Raw genomic sequence first — 20345 nt, 5'->3', positions numbered from 1 at the left:
ACCAACTCATCACTTCAGTAGTACAATATCTCTACGTATCTTTGATGCATCACAAATATTCTAATGTATATCAGGGGTCTTTACTAGCTACTTAAGTGTGCGCGCACCGCACCTAGCTGATCGATTAGACGCGAAGCCCGGTCCTCGGAAGTACTTAGCGGAAGCTGCGATTCGCGAAGAGACACCGCTCTCCCATCGTTTTCCGGAGCTGTCTTATTCCCTCCTCGACTTGTGCCTACTTGTACTGCCAGGATGGCATCGCGCACTCGCTCAGCCGCTCGGAAGCAAGCTTCGTCTGTCAACGACAGCCCCGAGGCCAAACGAAGCGCCCGCCAGCAAGATTGTGCGAAGCGTGGGCAGGCCAGCAGAGCCTCGTCAGGCAGCGACATCCCCAACATCAACTCGGCAGGTCTGTCTTCCGCCGACAGGCAGGCCCTCGCCAAACTTCGCAAGATGGCCCAGAAGGCCAACAAGAGCGCGAAGGAGTTGCACCAGAAGAGTGAGTAGCTCGTCTATGCAACATTAATATAGGCTAACGACGTACTGTCAGACGTACGCAAAAGAAGTGCAGCTCTGATGGAAAACGACGCCCGGGATTCGAGTGAAGAGGAATCGCAGCCGTCGCCGCCAAAGCATAAGAAAAAGAAGTCTGCTCAAGAGTCTGAAGCAGAGCAGCGCACGGGAGACGACGAAGATATGAATGTCGATGAAGTCGATAGTGAGGGTGAAGAGGAGATAGCCAAGGATGACCAGACTTCGGGCGACTCTGAGGTGGAACAGAAGAGTCGAAAGTCGGACAAAGCTAAGTCTCAGTGTATGTACCCGGCATCTTTGCAGCAATAGATCATACTGACCTTATACGACTGTACAACTACCGGCTCAAAGCCAAGCCTTGGCCGCTACCCCGGCCCAAACCCAAGCAGGCTGCCAAGGGTCAAACTCAACCACCTAAGAAACTGGCGAAGAGAGCGACTAACCTGGACGACGAGGAAGCCACTGTTGCCCAGTCGCTCAGTAAGTTGACGGGCAAGTCTCAATAATCATTCATCTCTACGCTAACACCGCAGCAGGTAAGGGGACCACATTGTCGAAGGTCAAAACAAAGCCAGGCAGACAAGCGATGTTTCTGACAACGAGGGGGGTCCGAACGACGGCCCACAGGCTGCTACACAAGCCGCGAAGAAAGGACCGTCGTCTTCGACCAGAAAGAAGGTACCTATCCCGGCGTTGTCTACGTTGTCGCCGACTGGCAAGACTCGGCGACTGGTCTACGTTGACGTGCCTCCGAAGGTACTCATAGTTCACCGTAGTATCGCTTGCTAACCAGTGTTCGTGTAGCCTCAAGGGAGCGGAAAATCATCGCATACGGCGGTGAAGAGCCAAGGCAAAGAAGTTCCCAGGACTGCCAGCAAAGCCAAGATCACGAAGAATTCCAGTTCCAGCGACGTCGAAACGACCGACAATCAGAGCGGAGCCGAACGTAGTGCCGCGGATGTGGATGTGGATGTGGATGCGGATGCGGATGCGGATGCGGATGCGGATGCGGATGCGGATGCGGACGACGACGAGCAGGAAGACGAGGATAGGGACCCGGAGAAAGGAGAAGGGGAGAGTAGTGAGGATGATGAAGAGGAGGAGGATGACGACGTGGTGGTGAGCTCCCGTATCGTGCAAATGAAGTACTCGCTGATTGTGCAGGTCTTGCGCGATGAGACGGCAGGGAAAGTCGTACGTCGGCGATCAAAGGGCACGCGCAAGAAACGTGCGAAGGTGACTGACCTTCACCCTGACGTTAAGGCCCTAGTCTCTGCGTCCCAGAATTCCCTACGCCTCCGCATAGCTCTCAAGACGGCGTGGACCTCGGAGACCTCGGTTCACTCAGGTCGACTCCCTGAGAAAGACGCTCTGGTTCACGATAGCCTGACTGATGCGCACGAGATGCGTGACAAGGACGGGCATCGTATCAAGGCGTTGAAGGCTGGGTTCAAGATGGTCTGCGGCGAGAAGGCGAAGGACGCGAAGACGAAGGCGAAGGACGCGAAGGCGAAGGCGAAGGATGCGAAGACGAAGGAGAAGGACGCGAAGACGAAGGAGAAGGACGCGAAGACGAAGGCGACGAAGGACGCGGAGGAGGAGGCGAAGCGGATGGAGCTGCAGAAGGAGGTGTACAAGATTGTGAGTGATACGCACCTCTCGAACCACGGGCTCGCTGAACTATTGAAAGGTTTGGGCGTGTGCGTCGCAGTTTCGCAATGAGTTGAAGAAGAAGGCGAAAGCTGTCGTAGAGACGGTGTACGGCCTGCACGGTCTGACGGCTGAGCAGAGAAGCAGGGCGGCTGTGTGGCTGCTGAAGGCGCATCCTACACAGGTCAACGACGGCAGTGGGACGCGACACATCCCCAATTTCCTGTTCAACGACATCAGCATAGTCTTCGACCACCGCAAGCATGTGGACGTGAAGGTGAGTGTGTTAGTAATCCATGTATGGCTAATCTGTGACACTTGCTGCAGGAAAGCCAGTTCAACGAGGACGAGCCGTTCCGCCATCCTGCCATATCAGAGCTGATTTTCCAGCACTGGGCATTGGGAGCGCGCGCCGATGCGAACCTGCATGCGGCGATGGAGGACTTTGCTATGGTACCAGACAACTTGATCGCTCTCGTGTGCAACGCGGTGAGTAGGCCCTAAAACATAACCTGTTCCCTGGCTATGTCCAGCCCTGATATGCCTTCATTTGCAGATCGAGTGCGCGTTGATGGAGATCATGAATCATGGGCAGAAAAACTTCTTCACGAACAAGCAGTTCGCCTGCAAGTGAGTATCAAATTCAAATTGGTTTGAAGACACACATTGATACTTTCCTCAATACTAGGTGGGACGGTCTCATTGCAATATTGGAAACTCTGAAAGAGGAATTGCCGGAATACTACGATGAGACAAAGAAGGCTATCTGGGGCCATATTTCGTACGTGCAAGATGTCTAGGATTCACAGTGACTGACTATCATCCACAGTGGTTGCCTCAACTTGGATGCTGTCGAAGAACTCGAGCCTGCAGCCAAGGGTGGTAGCTTCCTCAAGTTCGACCGCATGCGAGCTAAGCTGAATGCTGGTCGAGCTAAGTCCCCTTCGACAGCTGTTAGCCCTGCTAAGTCTACGAGCGTGCAGAAGTCTGCTAGCAAGGTGAAACCTGCCAGCTCGACCAGCAGGATGACGAAGTCGGGCGCAAAGTCAGCCAGTGCCAAACAGCCCGAAATTCCCAGCGAGGACGAGGACGGCGCGGGTGATGGCGGCGCGGGCGATGACGACGCGGGCGATGACGGCGCGGGCGAGGGCGGCGCGACGACGCGAGCTCCGACAACTGAAGCCTCCAGTAGCAAGCTGGCTGCGGTGCAGGCTGGGGCTGAAGAAACGGAGCAGCCTGAGGAGGACGAGATTGAGGAAGCCTATTGAAGGTGCGTGGTGTGTAGATCTGTAGGTGAACAATGCTATTCAATGCTTACAATGCTATAGACGGTGTAGGAGGAGCGGCGATCTTTCCAAGGTCTGTCTGTTGGCATTAGGACTCGGAGAAGCTTATATCCAAGCTAACCTGTGTTCTAGGACACAATCTAGCAAACATTATGATACCATCAACCACCTTGGAAGATCCACAACAGCCTATCTCTAGATCGACAACCTGTTCTTTGATGCCCACTTCGTTGTACTGGTATTCCGAGCCGGGTCTCCGTAGTTTTCCTTATCCATTGTTTGTACTTTCGCCAGCGTCTGATCCTAAAGTTGCTTCGACTTGCAGTGTATTCATATGACATGTGTGTAACGTGTATATTCAGTGCTCACCATACTCCTGTGGCCTGTGCATGCAGCCAAGGCAAAGTGTCCACCATCAAAGCATGCCTAAGTAATCTAAGTAGCTTAAGATAGGTGCTTGATTTGAAGGAACAGATTGACGGTCCACTCTCCTTCAGTCACTATAGCATACTCTAGCTGAAGAGAAAGTGCCTCTATTTTAGTCTTTTTTTAAGTTTGTGTGGGCCTCTATAGTACAAAAAAGATTTTGACTTGTCTTAAGGCACTAATTAAGCTTCAGCTACCTTTATGGTCTATGCAAGACAACTTATGTAACGAAGGTTTTTCCTGATGTTTGGAGCGAAGTGCTTGTTCGAAAACACTGTAGGCTGGCTGCGCGATGCCACATCCATCAGTGCTGACTCTATCTGTGATGGTATGCATAACTGCGTGAATAATGTACCAGAATATGGAAACACAAACATACCGCATTACACGAGACGGCTATGAGATTAAGTGGGACTTTCCTGAAGTCATCCAGCGCCGCATTGATGCTCGCATCAGGGCGACCGGCCAGGCCGTAGTACTGGTAGATAAGCTCCGGGATGCTTTCATCCCGGAAGGGCTCCTTCGGCTCGACCTTCGTACGCTAAAATTGCCGTGAGTTCGTTCTGGGATTCAACACACAACGTGCGATCTGAGCACTTACCTCCCGGTCCAGCTTCTTCTTCCGATCGAAATGGATTTCGATGCCCCCGAAGACGAAGTTGGGGATGCCGCGTTTTTTTGTGCCATCGCTCACGACTGTAGGGTGTGTCTCGAGAAGCCAGAAGGCAGCCTCTGTGCGTTGAGCGACAGACAGACCGCCGAACTTGAAGACTTGCTCAACTACTTGTTTGGCCTTTTTCTTCAGCTCGTTCCGCATCTGTGATGCGCACGTCCAGACCTGATGGTGATCAGAGTCTGTGACTTCTGGTCCACCAGGAATCGTTGACTCACCACAGTGTACACCTTCTTTCTCATTGCCTCCATTGCCTCTCGTTCCTCTCGTTCCTTCTTCGAAAGCCTGACTTTCTTCCGGTCGTCCTGCAGCAACTGCAGTGCTTCCTCCATTGCAGCGTTAGGTTGGTCATTCTTACCGCGTCCTGTAAGTGTATCGTCGAGGCTATCCTTGACCAATTTGAAGCTGGTGGGGAGTCGCTGCGACGTGACGGATGCTTCCTGCGTCCATGCAGAGTTGAGGGCAATGCGCAGACACAGGCAATTCTGCGCTGCCGAGACGAGAGATTTGACGCTATTCGGCAAGTCGGCGACCTTGACGCGACGGCTAGTTTCGCCTTCACCGGCCGTCAGCTTGTCACGATCACTCTTCTGATTGGCCTTGGTTTCAGACAGCAGCTGTATATTGTAAGTGCTATGCTGATCACCGCCAATAGTGCAGGCGGTGTACTCACTATAACGTCGCCCTCGTCCTCCTCGTCCTGCTCCTCGATCATATCATCGTCCTCCCCCTTTTCAGACCTGCTCTCCACCTCGGCTTCATCCTCACCATCGCCGTCTCCGCCTTCGTCTTCGCGTTCTTCCTCGTCTTTGTCCTCATTCTCTATCTCGACACCGTCAACCTTACCATCGCCCTCCTCGCTTTCGTCGGTAGATTCGACTGCTTCGTCCTTGCGTGTCGCTTTAGCCTTACCCTTGTCCTGTTGGATGTCAGTTGTCTTGAAATAAATGAGCTCGGTGCATAACACGACGCACTACCTACCTTCCCACTCGCCTTGTCCCCAGTTTGACGGCGACCACCGCCTCCGACGAGTCGTAGGTTAGACAAAATGATCGTGCGTATGTGAGTGAACGTACCCAATGACCGCACAATATCTTCCTCGCCGGCATCCAAAGCAGTTCTGTCTTTTGCAAATTTCCCGTACGCCGGCTTAGGTTTGGCTTAGTACCAATACGCCAAGCGAATCAGTAGTGTATAGCAGAGAGTGATCTGACCACGTACGTCGAATGGATTTACTCTGCTTAGTCGCCACATCCTCCATCTCCACATCCTCCGGAGTGTCTTCGACCGGCTTATCCTGTTCGTCGACGTCTGCCTCGGCCTCCGTACCAGCACGCCTCTTTTTTTTTGCTTTTCGTGGCTCTTCATCGGCCGGTAATTCCTCTTCGTTCATCATCTTCAATGCCCTCTTGCGTACGTCTGACACGTATCATCAACCAACGATAACATTCGGGTTCATGGGTTCACGGATTTTACTGACTGGTGGTATGTTCTTCCTTCTCTGCCTCCTTACTCTTCTGTACCTTCTTCTTGGCGACCGCTTCATTTGCCTTGCCTTTTGTAGGCTTAGTCGATTTCTTCGAGCCGCCTGCGGCTGCGGAGGTCTTCGTCGACCTGGTAGACCGTGCCGTGCCGGAGGCTTGTTCGGTAGCGGCTGACCTCGTGGCGCGCTTGTCCATATCTGAGTACTAAGAAACGAACAGCGGAGGTGTAGACTGTAGTGAGAAAAAGAAAGAGACGCACCTGCGATAGCTGCCGAGACGCTACGAACTTCAACAATCGATGCCGGCGAGTGTCGGCGATGAACACGGGACACGGGTGACGGCCGAGCGCTATTAAGCATGGGAAAGCACGCAGCCAGTAGTCGATTCAAGCTACATAGTACATCAAATGAAACTGCTGTTATTCGACCAACCGTTGCGCCCTCCAAGCCATTTGGTCATTTCCCTGTCAGTATGCAGCAAAATATTAATAGATGCTCTACGCCCCTTGTAGTGTAAGTTGAAGTGCGTCAAGCTGCAAGAAGGAAAGATAGCGAAATCACCATGTCGTAGAGGTACTACTAAGCCTGCTTCATACAGGACAAGCTCGCCACCATCGAAATCCTCGGTGAGCTGCAGTCGCAACATTGAGATGAGGGCACGTCAATTAATAGAGATACTGCACCTACAGTAGTACAATGACAATTGTACCAGGAGAAATGCATGGCGTGGACTACATGCTCACCGCCGTTCTGAGCTGTATTGATTGGTTTCAGGGCCTCAGGTTCTAAGCACGCAGCAAGACGATTTGTCAGATCGTCTCGCAAGCCCTGCGGCATCGACGTGCATATGGTAGCCACTACGGTTGACTGTACAGACTGTCCCTGTTGATATTGACGTTAGCGTTGTAACAGCCCAGTAATTCAGTTTCTGACTCAAATAGGTTCCGGTTGAGGCGAACGTATCCAGTGCGTGCCGGGCGTATGCCATCCACGTACATGGCGTGAAACTGTCGAAGTGTAAATGTGACATGTAATGTTACTGTTACGAGGTTACGAGCTGTACTACATGGGCTGGAACTTACCAATGATCTCAATTCCTCCAAGCTCGAACTTGAATGCTCTGTGGCACTGCTAGCCAGGTCCCTTTGATGCTCCGTCCATCGCGAATTCTTCGCTTTGTGCCTAGGAGATTCGAAGTGTTGATTGCGGGCTTGCTCTGGGTCGTACGTCGAAGTGAGTGTCGTAGCACTAGTGGGCGAAATGATACTATGCTGCTTCGTGCGGCTTTGAAGCCATCTGAGATCCCTAGCCGCGCGAGGCTGAACGTGACAGGCTATCCACTGGATGCCTCGCCTGGGACAAGGCGGCAGTGGGAAGTGAGCCGATTCCTGTTGATGTTGATTATTCCTCGAGGCAGGGTCATACGGCCCCGCAGCAAGTTTACGACACGGCCTAGGAGGCCGCGCCGCTAACCCGGCAGTGTAGTACTCAGACTTTGAGAATTCACCCTACAACGAATAAACAAAAAGTTTACCTTGTACAGTCCTGCTTAGTTCCGGTACCGTACATGCACATGCATGTTTCTCGACTGTAGGTTGTTCACTGCTGCTGCCCATGGTAGGTGCATGATTGACGATGCCTGATTCTGCAAGTTGAAGTCCAGACATTAAGGCTTTCAGAGCATGTAGAGGAAAAGACGTGCTTACCTGCGCCCGATGTATAACGGGCTTCGGCATCATGTGCGGTGTTCGTGGCCTCTTCACTCGCGTTGCTGCTCCTATACACTGCACTGTACTCTGTGTGCACTGACAGTCGCCTCAGCAGCATTCTCAGCCAGTGTTAGGACTCAAAGTCTGAATAGAGGAGAGAAGCCCGGTGGGTCCGGCACTACCCTTGGGCTCAGGTGGGACTTAGATGAGTTTCTGATTCGCCGGCGTGATGGTCGGGACGAACATGATACACCATTTCCTACTATTGTCTACCACAGAACGCGCCGCGTCAACCGCCTATTTTTTGACGACACTCGAAGCGTAGCGTATCTGGATCTCGTTACTTATGGGCATGTAGATGTGAGACCAAGATCGCAAAGACGCAGAGTCAGATGTCTGGACAGGCCTGGGACGACATGAGCATAAGACGAGCTCAAACGATCGTGAACGCCGCTGAGTGCCACGTCTCTCCTTTCGTCGCCTTGTCCGACCGTGACTGCGCTCGATTCGCCATGCTCTCGTGGCGGCCGACATCCTGCAGAATGGCCGAGTCACATTTCAACAAGACCTTGAAAGTGCCCGTCTTCGCGTCCACCCTCGTCCTTATGCTGCAATAGCTGTGGAGACATGTCAGTCCCTGTGCCTCCCAATGACGAAAGAGGACAGATGCAACTTACGTCCTGCAGCGCCTGTGTCCCGTTCCCGTCCACCTTCGCGGCGTCCATGCAGTCGCGCACCGTCACGAGCTGGCCATCGACGTACTCCAGGCTTGTGCGCACTGTGATCGTGATCGTGTTCTGCACCTGCAGGAGGTCGTGCTTGCTGTCTTCAATATTGAAAATTTGAGTGTGTCGACCTGATTTGCACGACTTTGAGCTGTTGCAATTCGGTAAGTCAGTTTGGTACTGTGATGACTACGAGAGATGGTGCGACGTACGTAGAGGGCAGATGAGCGATCCTTGCTTGAGCTCGCAACTCGCGCGGTGACAGTGAGAGCATGCCCGCCAAGAATCACGTCTGCGATGCCCGAGTCACTGAGCTTTGGGAGCCCACTCTTGTTGCGGAAGTAGAATGAAACGTCGCGCATGTCCGCCTGGATCTGGCGGAATGTGAGCATGAACTCGCGAGGGCTCTCCTCTTGAATGTCATTGTACGGCGAGAACCTCATGAAGTTGTGCGCCTCGACGGTGACGAGGTTCGGGAAGAGACCCCCGCTGAGCGCGAAGTTCTCGATAACGAGGTCAAGCGCGTTCTCGGTATACTCGACGCACAGAGTCGGGATATTACCCAACCTAGTATAACACGTCATCACATACGATTCCACCGACAGGCTTGCATTCGCCGTCCGGCGAGCGATCGCTACATGACGGTCAACATGCGCGGAGAAGATGTCTCGCGAGGTCGACAGGAAAGTTGTGCCAACGTAAGTATCCCTGTCGGCGAGGGTGATGTGCTTGCCATTCACCATGAGTGATGGGGGTGACGACGGGAGTGGGCCGAAGATCATCAGCTGCGTCTTGGAGGCATTGATCGTCGCAAAGTTCAGCGAGCACCACCGCGCCAGTTCATCCATTTTTCATTGCAGAGCTGCCAACGAGGTAGAGAAGAGCGCGATGTCGTCTGCCTGCTCGAGGTATACACATACCCCTCCTAGCCGGATGTCATCTTCGTGATCAGAGATGCGGAGGTCTGCCAGGAAGAGGATCCAGAGGATCGGTGATGCAGGATCACCTATGAGGATACCCGCCGCTGCTCGGAAGAAGTCAGACATGCGGCCGTCTGCACGGACGACATACCGCAGTCGGGCGTAGAGCATCCACAGCCAGTCAAACAGTGGTCCCGAGAAACCTGCCGCGTGGAGCTTAGCCCATAGCGTAGGCTGATCCACAGATGGGAATGCATTCGAGTTGCAATGCGTCGCTATCACCCTCTCTCTCCGTCTCCCGCCGTCCTGTCGAGGATACCGGTAACACCGCGAGCCGCTGATCGAGAACCATACATAGGGATGCATGGTCTGATCATTCAGGCCAGTGCTCCAGAACGCGCAGGCGAACGTTTCCGCTACTGATGAGTTGCAGGGAGGCCACTGCGTAGTCGATCACCGTGCACCCGAGTGCCCGGAACGACGCGAACATCGACAAGCTATCTGCATCCTGTAGGTGAGTCCCATTCAAGATGTCAAGGCCGTAGTCCCGACATAGCTGATGCAGTGCACGGCCATGCTGCGAGATAGGTGCGTCATCTGGGGAAGACCGGCAGGTCTCTTGGAAGGCGGACACTGTCCCTGTGCGAGCGTTTAGGTCGCCTGCGAGTACCACTGGGACTTCCGGATCCCTGGTGGTAACAGCGAGTGCCCGCTCCAGGAGCTCAGATGGGCCAAGGGCAGACAGCGTGTACCAGTGAGAGTGGGGTGGAGGGATGTAAGCATTCAGCAGCCACAGCCCTGGTAGTCGCAGGACCATAACCTTGGACCCCCCCAGTTCCGGATGGTGTACACACGAAGGACCTGCTCGCACCAGTGCGGCAAGGACCCCGCCCGGCGCATTGAACGACGGTGTATCGACTCGCCCAGCTACACAGCAGTCGTAGCCTTACGACGTCGAATTGGGCGAGGGCATTCCGGAACCGGTCACACCTCAAATTAAAAGGCAGATTGCCATGTACGTTCCAGCACGCCACGCGTATATGAGCATCGCTCGCGGGCGGGCTAGGGTCGCATATTTAGCATTTTGATTTGAGACGTATAGTAGTAGTAACTGACTACTGCACAACCTTCGCACGAACGGAAGGGAAGTCTCTGGGTGCGCGATTCCAGGCTTTCTCGAAGGCGACGGCCTCCTCCCTAGAGCGGAACAGGGCACGGACTGATGAAACCTCACTCTCCAGGAAGACACTGAGGATGGACGAGTTCTTGATACGGTTTCCTGCACGGACGATCGACGTGACCTTCAGGACTGTTGACGCACGACACTGGCCTTCCAGGCCATCTTGCCGAAGAGGACCTGCGTGATTACCATGGGTACGAGTCGCAGACGTATTCGAGCTTCGAGCGAGTGAAGGCCCTGCGGTGGTCGCCACCGCGCTATGTTCCGGTCTCGTCGACGTCTGTGCTTGACCGTCACGCCTCTTTTTCGTCCATCCGTTCCGCTTCACGCATTTGTACGGCGGCCCGTCCTGCGCGGTGTCATTGTCGTACTCCGGGGAGCGGGCGTGACCTCAGGCGCCACGAGGAGCAGGCCCTCCAGGACCTCCGGCGGCGCGGGGAGCGGGACCTCAGGCAACGGGAGCGGGACCTACGGCAGCACTGGGGCCGGCTGTTCCATCGGCCGGTGGACGCGAGATGGTCCATTCGTCGGGATGAACGGGGGCAGGGGTCCTCGGTGGAACATCTCGAGCGCACCGAGAAGGATGTTGCAGGGCAGGTTGGGTGGGTGGCGAGTATACTCTTGGATATCGGGGAGACGGTGGCATCACTGCTGCGTCGATGGAACGAGGAGATGGCGAATGAGTACGTACCCGCACGCCCCCCGCCCTGCAGGAGTCGAACTTTTGTGGTGGTCGAGTCCGTCGACGCTACGACCGCGTTGTGAGCATCTCTCAGCTCAGTGACGTCGCGAGACAGTGAGCGGTGGGCGTCACGCAGCTCGAGCAAGTCGTGCGTGCGAGGACGCGAAGCTTGTCGAGGTCTTGCGCCGCCATCGACCGCATCACCCGCCTCGTAGTAGGAGGCGGAGGCGTGACAGGCGTCTTCGGGGCTGACGCGAGCAGGACGTCCACCGCGGTGTTGTGCTGCGAGAGGTTGCAGCACATGGTGTCAGCGCTACTAGCTAGGGATCAGGCCGCAATACCCACCTAGGATGTTGTGTGCCATCCAATGGCAACGCTGCACCAGCGATCTCATCGTCCTCGTCCAGGGGAGGCGGCACAGGTAGGTCTGGGACTGTCGCTATGAGTGGGTCGAGTCCGCAAGAGAAGTCCTAAGCGCCGAGGCTGCGCCACCCAACGCTTGCCACTTCCAATCACTGCCCTTCCCCTCATGTCCTCCGAGTCCTCCCCGTCCCGCCCTCAACTCTGGCCTGCTCGCCACCGAGCTCTGGTACACACAAGCGAGCTCGTCCGAAAGAATCGGGGCGCACGCATCGGCTCGCTGCACGCCTCAAGACCACGCTGTACACGACTGTAACGAGCTCCAGCGATCTGCCAAAGGCGTTGCTGGAGGCTCGCACAGGAGAGTCATGCAGGGAGGAGAAGCGGGCATGGCCAGCAGGGCCAGCGATACAGGTGAGTGCCACGCTTGTCACCTCGATCCCATAGTCGACCCGACAAGCGAACGCTCACCGACGACGACCGGACGGAGGCGAACACAACGGAGATGAACACGATGGAGATAGTCCCGGTGCGCGTGCGCTCAAGTAACGCCAGCACAGGCCCAGTAGGCATGCACTGGCCAAGCCTCAGCCCGCCGCACCCGGATGCGACGGGTTGCATGCTGCCGACTCCAGGTAAGCGAATTAGTAGGCGAGCGGATGGGCGAACTACCGCGCAGGCAAGCGAGCGATGGTGCGGGCGGGCGAACTAGTGGAGAAGCTGGCGATCTAGCGAGTAGTTGGGCGAGCAGTTGGGCGGGCGAGCAAACGGACGGGCGGCAGACGGGTGGCCAGACAGACGGGATGGATGGCTGAGTAGGGCCGGGCGGGTGACCGAGCGAGTTGGCGAACTAGCAGCACTAGCAGCGCCGTGTGGATGAGCAGGTACGATCACCTGCGCGCCACACGTCGATTCCCAAGAACGGCGCGACCTAGCCTGCCGAGGAGGACATACGACGTGAAACAACCATCCCGGCATACACCGGTCATTCGCTCGCGACGTGTACGGGTCTACCGTACAGTAGCAGGCGCAAGCGCACTACACGATCGCATTCATTCTACTTGTTCACTGTATGTACGTAGCCTGTATAAATGAATATTTGCCCCTTGAGCCAGCTTCACCGGCGACTACGATGCAGGCAAAGGTCGATGCATCAGCACGCGCACACCACAGCCAGTCGTGCGTGATGTCAACGTTGCATCAGATATGTATTCCATGAGACGGCGACAGTGCAGGCTGCGACTACAGTACAAGCTACGACGACAATAGTAGTACAAGCTACGACAATCAGCGAACAGCGAAGAGATAGCGATGAGACATAGTTATGACAGCGTTGGTAGAGACGATCAACAGAGGGTACACATACTCGTACAGCACTACAATCAGATGACGACACAACGGGGACGAATGTACGATAGAAGGGCCACGGCCGTGATGCGGGACACACAACAGCGAGACGTACAACAGCGAGACGTGACAATGTGCGACGTTTTTAGTCGTTGTCAAGCGTGCAAGGTCACTGCTGGCGAGAGGAACTCGGACCGTCGCGGCCACGATCTTCCTCCAGCTCTGCCTCGACGGTGTCGGAACGCTTGCGCTTGCGTGCCATCTGGCTAATGGACTTCAACTGCTCCCGGAGGGCATTATTCGGCTGGAACTTGGGGTTGGGTGCAGCACGTCCCCCTTGCACGGCGCCTTCTGCTTGGTTTTCCACCGTCGTGTTGTCGACCAGGCGTTGGACGGCGGTACCTCTCGTACCCGCCTTGATAGCTTTGAGGAGCTGAGTAATATGGGCGTCGAATAATATGTCTTCGCCCGGAAGGCGTAAGTGCTTGTCTTGCGGATCGAGCAATTTGTCAACGAATTCATCGAACTCTGTGGAGCGGGCGTTGAGTTCATCGTCATCGACGATGTCGCCGAGGGCCTCCGCCAACTTCCGCGCGTTCTCCGGTAAGCCCAGCAGGTTCACCACCATGGACAGCTTCAGTTTGTAGCCGTCCTCGACCTTCTTCATCAGGAAAAAACACCCACAAAGCCCAAGATGTTTGAGGTGGTTTGAGAGTTACCAAACCTGTTTAAACTGGTATGAACCACCAAACGAGCCTCAAGACAAGTACCCGTGTTTCAGCCAACCATGCTTTGATGAAACATGTTGGCGGAGCGCTGATTTGCCTGAAGAGCGTCTGAAAGAAGCGCTCATTTGGACATAAGCGCCCAAAGATCGGATAATGCCCGCTTCTTTATGAAGGCTTCCAACATCTCTGAAGAACCAGTCAGGATTCTCATATGTCTTTCAATCAGTTCAGTGGGGCGTTCTCCCCATCAAAATGGGCTCTCTCAACACCTATAAACACATTTAAACCGGCTTTTATTCCCAGTGGGACGGCTGCTTTTGCAGGCACCAAACATGTCTGAATATGTCTGAACAAGCTGTCCCTGCGTCGACGCCTTTCCTGCCCACTGCTCTCAATACCTCTGAATATATTCAAATATGTTTGGGAATGAGCATCTGCCTGATTCATTTCGGCTTTCCCTGGTATGCGGGTGCAAATACACATTCATTGTCCATACAACAAGGTACAGCAGGTATAAGACGTAAGGGACGTGAGCAGTGTATGAACGACAGATTGACAAAAGATACAGCGACAAAAACAGACCCCAAATTGGCACCGGGCAGGAAGGTTACACGGAGACATGCGGAAGCGGAAGAACCACGGGTACAAAGGAGAGAACGCACTATCGTACAACAGTTCTCGTAGACAACCCGAAAGGCGGAGTTTTCCACCGACGTAGCCTGTCAGCAGGGTAAGTAGCCATATTAGCGCCATGCAATGAGATCATGCCTTCGTGCCACCGCTCAGTCTCGTTCCTCCTCCTCGCCCTTCGAGCCACTGGCGGCATCGGGCATTACGGGCTGTGACGATCCACCTTGGGACGTGCCAGCCTCAGGCCCCTTTGACAGCGGAGCTTTGGACCCCCCTGCATCAGCCGCCTTCGACGAGCTGGCTGCTGCGCTCGAGGCATCTTCGGGCTTCCCCCACTTGCCCCTCACCTTTGCGAAGTTGATGCCGGGGGGTCGTTTTCCCTTGCCCGTTCCACCATCTACGCCCTCCACGCCCTCGGGAATCCCTGCCATGGCCCTGCAAGAACACAGATCCCTTGTCAGACTGGGATCCCACACATGAAGCCAACTTACCTTATGTTGGTCGACAGGTTGGTGTCCATGGACTTCGCCAGCCGAATGAAGCCTGCCTCGGAAGACACATTCTCTGGGTTGCCCAGCTCCCGGACGACGTCAACGCTCTCCTTGTACTGGTCGTGCCTGTATCAGGCATCGTTAGAACCATGAATAACTGGCAGATCGCTACCACTTGGGCTTACTCGGGGGCATACGTCTTCTCATCGAAGTTGACCGTAGCATTGCCCTTCAGAGCCTCATCAAGGGCCACGCGGAGCTGACGTAGTACAGCTCAGACTGTCAGTAGCCCTACCCAATGTGATTGATGTCACTCACCGCACTGCACACGAGCGCAATCATGTTGCTCGGGATACGTTTCAACGCCTCCTCGAACCGCTCCTTGTTGCGCCCGCGAAAAGCTTCCGGGTGTGGTCCGCTCCACCACTGGAGAGCTATGACCTCCGCTATGGCCATGTTGTGGAAGGGCGTGTCGAGCTCCGGCTCCTCCCACAGCTGATTGGTGTGAGCATAGATCCCTTACGGGAGACGGAACACATACCTCAGGATCGACGTTGGCGTCGGGAAGCACCAGGCTCCCATAATGGAACACGTCGTCTGTTTTCAGCCATTTGATGCGGGCCTCCTTCGCACTTTGAAGTTTCTGTGCCCGTGCAAGGGCACTCAACGGCGCGCCGTTAGCATCGACCTCTGACAGCTTGATCGACATAAACTCCTTCTCGACGACGCGTTTGGCCTTCTGCTTGACCTCCTGGCGGAGCTGTGATGCGCCCTTGATGACCTTGAAACGTTGAAAGTGAGTACTGGACCACACCCAGAGCGACACTTACCTGTCTGGCCAGTGCTTCCCAGTGAAATTCAAAATTATTGTTGAAGTCCTCCTGGAATTCGGCGTTGCGGGCGTATGAGGGGTGATGCTTGGCAATATCCTGCATGATCCGCTTGGGTACGCTCTTCTTCTCTACATCTGTACCCCTCTTCCGAGGCCACGCGTTCTCCAGGGCAAGGTATGCCCTCAGATCTTGCTGCGCACGCGCCACGAGGGTCTTCCAAGGCTCTTTCGCAAGAATATCCTCCTCGTCAGGCTTCGACTTCTTGTGACCCTTCGACTTCCCCTTCCCCTTCCCCTTCGCCGTCTTCGACTTTCCCTTCCCCTTCGGCACGCGAGCAGGCTTCTCCTCAGTCTTCACAATGATCTGGAGAACATCTCAGTCGTCAGTTCAGCTGCTGGAATAAGCTTACCTTGTCGGGGTCTGCCTCATCTTTCACCCATGAGTCCTCCTCACTCTCCTCGTCGTCGTCATCGTCGCCTGCAGACATCTTATACGACCTCTCCTCCTCATCACTCTCGTCGTCGATCGAATGAGCCTTGTGCCCTGTGGGTAGAGCTGCAACATTGCATGATGTCAACATTGAAAAGAGAACTGGGCTCACCGTCGCCGCCCATCTCGTCGTCTTCGGTCTCCATCCTCTCATCGTTCTCGCTCTCATCACTGTTGCTCTCCGGCACGACCAGAGAGGGCTTTCCTTTCTTCGCCCCCTTCGCCCCCTTCCTGCCTGACCAAGCATCAACCGGTGTCAATATATGTTCAGTTCCTCACTCACCGAGGAGTGCGGTCAAGCGTTCCTCATCCTTGGACGCTTTCGAGACGGTCTTGCGAGGTGGAGAAGGGATAACGACCTCCGCCACGGTACGTTTCCCACCTGAAGATGGTTCCCCGAGCATTAGCGTACAAAAAACATGTTTGACGCTACTCACCTGCGCCGCTCTTCTCCCCGGCAGACTTGGAGGATCGAGCCGCCGCCGACTTTCGTGGGCTCTGAGTCTTCGCTTTCTTCTTCTCCGGCTTGTCCTCAGCGTCGCTAGCCTCCTCGTCCGAGATGATGGTGACCTTCCTCTTAGGCGCGTTCTTGATGGGTGTAGTGGCGCCAGTCGTCTCTGAGACCAGTTGGAGTGGCACTTAAGAGCGACGTTGTTTGCTTACTTGTATTCTTGCCCTTGCCCTTGGTCGGCGTAACAGGTCCTGCCTGCTCGACCACAGAGCCCATGTCCGATCCCGTCTCCGTAGCCTGAAGTTCGTCAACCTGCTCCTCGTTCCCGTCCTCCTCCTCCATCATCGCCTTGCTCGCGCCCTGTATGCCTGTATCTCCCTGTAGCGCATAGATCACACTGCCACCGCAATATAGCATACTCACCATCGAGACGCTCCTTGTCCGACTTCATCCGTTTATTCATGTCTGTAACCGCCTTCCGCGCCGACACATCGAGTTCCTTCTCGCTGGCATTTGGAAATTGGGCCCGGATTGCACCCTTCATGAGCTTGACACGTTCCAGGTAGCTCATGGAGGTGGTGGGACCAGATGGCTCAACGTCGGCCGTGCTCAACGTCACCTTGGCCGCCGCACTGTTCTTCGGCTTCCTGGGGGTCTTGACCGGGGGCTTCGAGACTTTGGCTGCTGCAGCGGAGCGAGTCTCCCGCGGCGCCATGTTGTGAGAGGAAATAGCAGAGGATGCGTGAACACAGACCGTCAGCGACAGTCGAAGTCCAACATTTGCCAGCGGTGAAAACTCATCGTATACACTCCGAGCCGGAGTCGCGGAGATGCGCGGGAGCCGGGTCCGACACCGCCGAAGAACCCAGAAAAAATACAATGCTTTTGAGGGACTGCAGGAGATGTTGAGGAGCACTACGACATGAGGAGGAACGAAGGCTAAAGCAAAGCTCTGACATGCGTAACATGGCTCAATTGCGGTGCGAACATGCAAGGTACGAACCGAGGGATATAACGTACACGGCGCCAATGCTACCGAAAATGCTGATTGTCAGCCCAGCCATTCCGTCCCTCCTTCGTCCATTTGTCTATCTCCTTGTCCGTATGCAGTACAAGTGATGCACGGTGCCCGTTAAAGTGCAAATTGAAGTGAGTTATACGTGACGAGGGAAACGCCACGAAGTCGCCGCTTCGGAGGGGAAGAACAAGCCCAGGCTCATATAGGCACAGATCACCGCCTTGAAAGTCTCCGATCGGCAACACAACGCAGAGTGCTTTGTCTTGGGAATCTCTGTGAGCTAGAGTCACGACATTCAGATTGATGACAAGAGAAAGGAATGGGTAGACGATCGGGCTAGCGTTTCCGGGCAGTACCTCTGCATCTATGCGGAGATCCTCAAAGTCATTGGGCAACGTCTGCTCGATCTGTGACTATGAATTTGGTTTGCGTGGATGATATTTCTGAGCGACATACCTGTTCAGCAACCCACACAAAAACGTGTTCGAAGATGTGCCTCATGTTTTCATATATCTCCCCGTGTTTGCGCATGGCATGAGACGGATATGGGAGCATTTGACCGTAGTTCGTACGCGAGTTGTCATCTTTCTCTATTAGCATGGGATGATTCTGGACTGGAACATCATAGCCCTAAAATGGCAGGTTGAGAAATTAGCAGTCTTCAACGTGAATATTGAGAGTGCACGAACCCTTGTGCCGTGCCGATTATACCAAGATAAATGGATGGCAGGGAAGCTATATTCACTCCCCTCCAATGCCGAGCATGTATCTTTGAGGTTCTCCGGCTGGTTTTCAAAGCAGACCATTAAGTCTGTTGCCAGCGTCCTCCGCATCTCGTCCGGCATGTTGCCGAATATGCATGCAACGAGTGACCCATTACAATCGTTGATTCGAAGAGGTCCGCTTCAAAACAGCCTTAATGCCCACGTACTTCACCTCACATCAAGAGAGCTTACCTGGCGATGTCAGGCTTGACTGCAATGTACTGCCGGGAGTCAACCCGACGGCCATTCTGGTATCTTGCTGATAGCTGATACATGGCCGGCGCCATGGCATTTAGTAAAGAAGTTTGATAACTCATGAGCACAACGTACCAGGTCTTGCAAAGCTAGGACAGTCTGTGGCTTCTGCGCTACTTCGGCGAACGATCGCTGCGTCTCCGTCCATGCGAAAGCTTCTTCCGGCGACGGAGGCACCGGATACGTACAATACTCGTCCAAGCGGAGATCAAAGCCCTCCATTGATAGGGAAGTGCCGGGCAAGTCACAGACTGCATCTATTGTGCCTGGTCCGTCAGCCTCCAAGTTCATGTGGTCTTCGTGGTCTTCGTCCATAGCTGACATTGGCGAAGGAGGGTCAGTCGCACCATGACATTCACGGCGGAACAGATCTTGACTGGCCCTGGTAAGCTGAATTGTCTCCCGAGATTGTAAGGGAATAAGGCATGTGGCCCACGGTTCTTTGCCTCGCTCCACGCATGTAAAATTGCTGGCAATATATCAGCAGCCGGTGCAATACTGAGCAGTGAGTGCGCTTACTTGAATATCAGGGAGCCAAACATTTGATCAGACTGGTCCAGATCTCCACAATGGAGCCTGTCCGTAGTCAGACCCAGATCGTGTAGGACGCCCGGGGAGAACAACATGTCCAGTTGCAGAGGTATTTGTTTACGAAGTACGTCAATTGCTGGAATAATCGTCTCGATGACGATGGAACCTGCTTTGGTATCTGCGGTCATAAATACAAGGCTAGTTAAGCACTCTGAAACAGGTTCTAAGATGTGTACCTACTTCGACTCGGATTCCGTAGGATGTTGGCCACTGCCCATGGGAAATCGCCAACGGACTTCGTAATCTCTGAACGCAGCCCAGCGTTAGCAATGAGTAGAACAGCGTATATAGTGCCTGAATAAATGGCGTTAGTGGTGAGTTTTGTAGATACAGATTCGTGCTTGCCACCGCATGCAATCGCAGCAAATTTGCTCCCAATTTCGTTCCAATGCGTAAATGTTCGCTGGGGCGGTGCGGAGGGATGTCCTTTGACAAATTGGTCATAGACCCCACATGTACTTAGGTCATTAACACGACGCAGGCTGTCATAACAATATCAACTGGTGTTATCACGGGATTACTATGGATGGTGTTGTACTGACCTCGAGCACTTGCAGACTAATTGCATGTAATGTACCATGACGAAGAAATTGATACACATGTCGCCAGCGGTAATCCGGCTACACCTCTGTAGGATTGAGGCCATTGAATTGTCCAAGAAGCCCCTGCCATCGTCCCCACGTTCCAGCAACGTATGAACAGCCGAGAGCTGCCAGCTAGTAGAGTTGGAGCTCAAGTTGACGGAAGCTGCCAGACGGGCAAAGAAAGATGTGATCTCCGGCGTGGTCTTGGTGGCAGGCGTCCCACGCTGCACCCATATTCTCTTGGAAGAACCTCTATTACAGTCTCGAAGCAAGAGGGGTTGGCGATCTGCACGTCTTCCGGCCACTTTGGGCTGCTGTTTGGCGGGTTTTGTAGGCTGAGAGACCCTATGGAACAGCGACTTTTTGGAGCGGTTTGAACGGCGCCGACTGCCGACTTCAGCATCTGCCTGCGAAGGTCCTGTAAAGAGTTATAACAACCTCGGTGATTGATGGTTTGAACAGTCGTACCGCTGTGTATGACCTCAGCTCCTGCATCTTGCATTCCTGCACCTTGCACGCTAGCATCTGATGAACTG

At 54.4% G+C, this 20345-nt stretch overlaps 6 protein-coding genes across 6 annotated transcripts; 1 reads left to right on the top strand and 5 right to left on the bottom strand.

Moving 5' to 3' along the window:
- Positions 1 to 252: 252 nt before the first annotated feature.
- On the top strand, positions 253 to 3452 carry B0H18DRAFT_1126622 (uncharacterized protein; the record flags this gene model as incomplete). The annotated part of the gene is made up of 10 exons (XM_048035192.1): positions 253 to 499; positions 551 to 814; positions 886 to 1014; positions 1076 to 1290; positions 1339 to 2175; positions 2225 to 2461; positions 2512 to 2673; positions 2741 to 2814; positions 2873 to 2965; positions 3014 to 3452. 10 exons carry the CDS (start codon positions 253 to 255, stop codon positions 3450 to 3452), a joined length of 2697 nt encoding a protein of 898 aa, XP_047885768.1.
- A 748-nt stretch (positions 3453 to 4200) lies between these two features.
- On the bottom strand, positions 4201 to 6248 carry B0H18DRAFT_1126621 (uncharacterized protein; the record flags this gene model as incomplete). Its single annotated transcript, XM_048035191.1, has 9 exons — positions 4201 to 4212; positions 4276 to 4437; positions 4498 to 4734; positions 4788 to 5186; positions 5243 to 5488; positions 5551 to 5591; positions 5646 to 5729; positions 5791 to 5988; positions 6050 to 6248. The coding sequence occupies 9 exons, from the start codon at positions 6246 to 6248 to the stop codon at positions 4201 to 4203; spliced, it is 1578 nt and encodes a 525-aa protein (XP_047885767.1).
- Positions 6249 to 8194: 1946 nt separating this feature from the next.
- On the bottom strand, positions 8195 to 9070 carry B0H18DRAFT_888916 (uncharacterized protein; the record flags this gene model as incomplete). Its single annotated transcript, XM_048041250.1, has 3 exons — positions 8195 to 8404; positions 8439 to 8617; positions 8680 to 9070. The coding sequence occupies 3 exons, from the start codon at positions 9068 to 9070 to the stop codon at positions 8195 to 8197; spliced, it is 780 nt and encodes a 259-aa protein (XP_047885766.1).
- A 2288-nt stretch (positions 9071 to 11358) lies between these two features.
- Positions 11359 to 13642, bottom strand: B0H18DRAFT_1126619 (uncharacterized protein; the record flags this gene model as incomplete). The annotated part of the gene is made up of 3 exons (XM_048035190.1): positions 11359 to 11550; positions 11610 to 11695; positions 13171 to 13642. The coding sequence occupies 3 exons, from the start codon at positions 13640 to 13642 to the stop codon at positions 11359 to 11361; spliced, it is 750 nt and encodes a 249-aa protein (XP_047885765.1).
- Positions 13643 to 14485: 843 nt separating this feature from the next.
- B0H18DRAFT_1126618 (uncharacterized protein) lies at positions 14486 to 17312 on the bottom strand (the record flags this gene model as incomplete). Its single annotated transcript, XM_048035189.1, has 12 exons — positions 14486 to 14768; positions 14825 to 14950; positions 15010 to 15083; positions 15143 to 15319; positions 15366 to 15605; positions 15655 to 16020; positions 16067 to 16212; positions 16259 to 16381; positions 16430 to 16528; positions 16584 to 16763; positions 16810 to 16965; positions 17021 to 17312. The coding sequence occupies 12 exons, from the start codon at positions 17310 to 17312 to the stop codon at positions 14486 to 14488; spliced, it is 2262 nt and encodes a 753-aa protein (XP_047885764.1).
- Positions 17313 to 17629: 317 nt separating this feature from the next.
- On the bottom strand, positions 17630 to 19871 carry B0H18DRAFT_888941 (uncharacterized protein; the record flags this gene model as incomplete). The annotated part of the gene is made up of 8 exons (XM_048041253.1): positions 17630 to 18022; positions 18072 to 18245; positions 18305 to 18518; positions 18572 to 18645; positions 18710 to 19103; positions 19154 to 19343; positions 19406 to 19707; positions 19768 to 19871. 8 exons carry the CDS (start codon positions 19869 to 19871, stop codon positions 17630 to 17632), a joined length of 1845 nt encoding a protein of 614 aa, XP_047885763.1.
- Between the last annotated feature and the right edge of the window lie 474 nt (positions 19872 to 20345).

The sequence above is a fragment of the Fomitopsis serialis genome (genome assembly GCF_022376445.1).
Source record: "Fomitopsis serialis strain Sig1Antser10 chromosome Unknown B0H18scaffold_207, whole genome shotgun sequence".
Taxonomy (NCBI): domain Eukaryota; kingdom Fungi; phylum Basidiomycota; class Agaricomycetes; order Polyporales; family Fomitopsidaceae; genus Fomitopsis; species Fomitopsis serialis.
The sequence above is the reverse complement of the archived record's forward strand: the minus strand, read 5'-3'. Positions and strand labels throughout refer to the sequence as shown.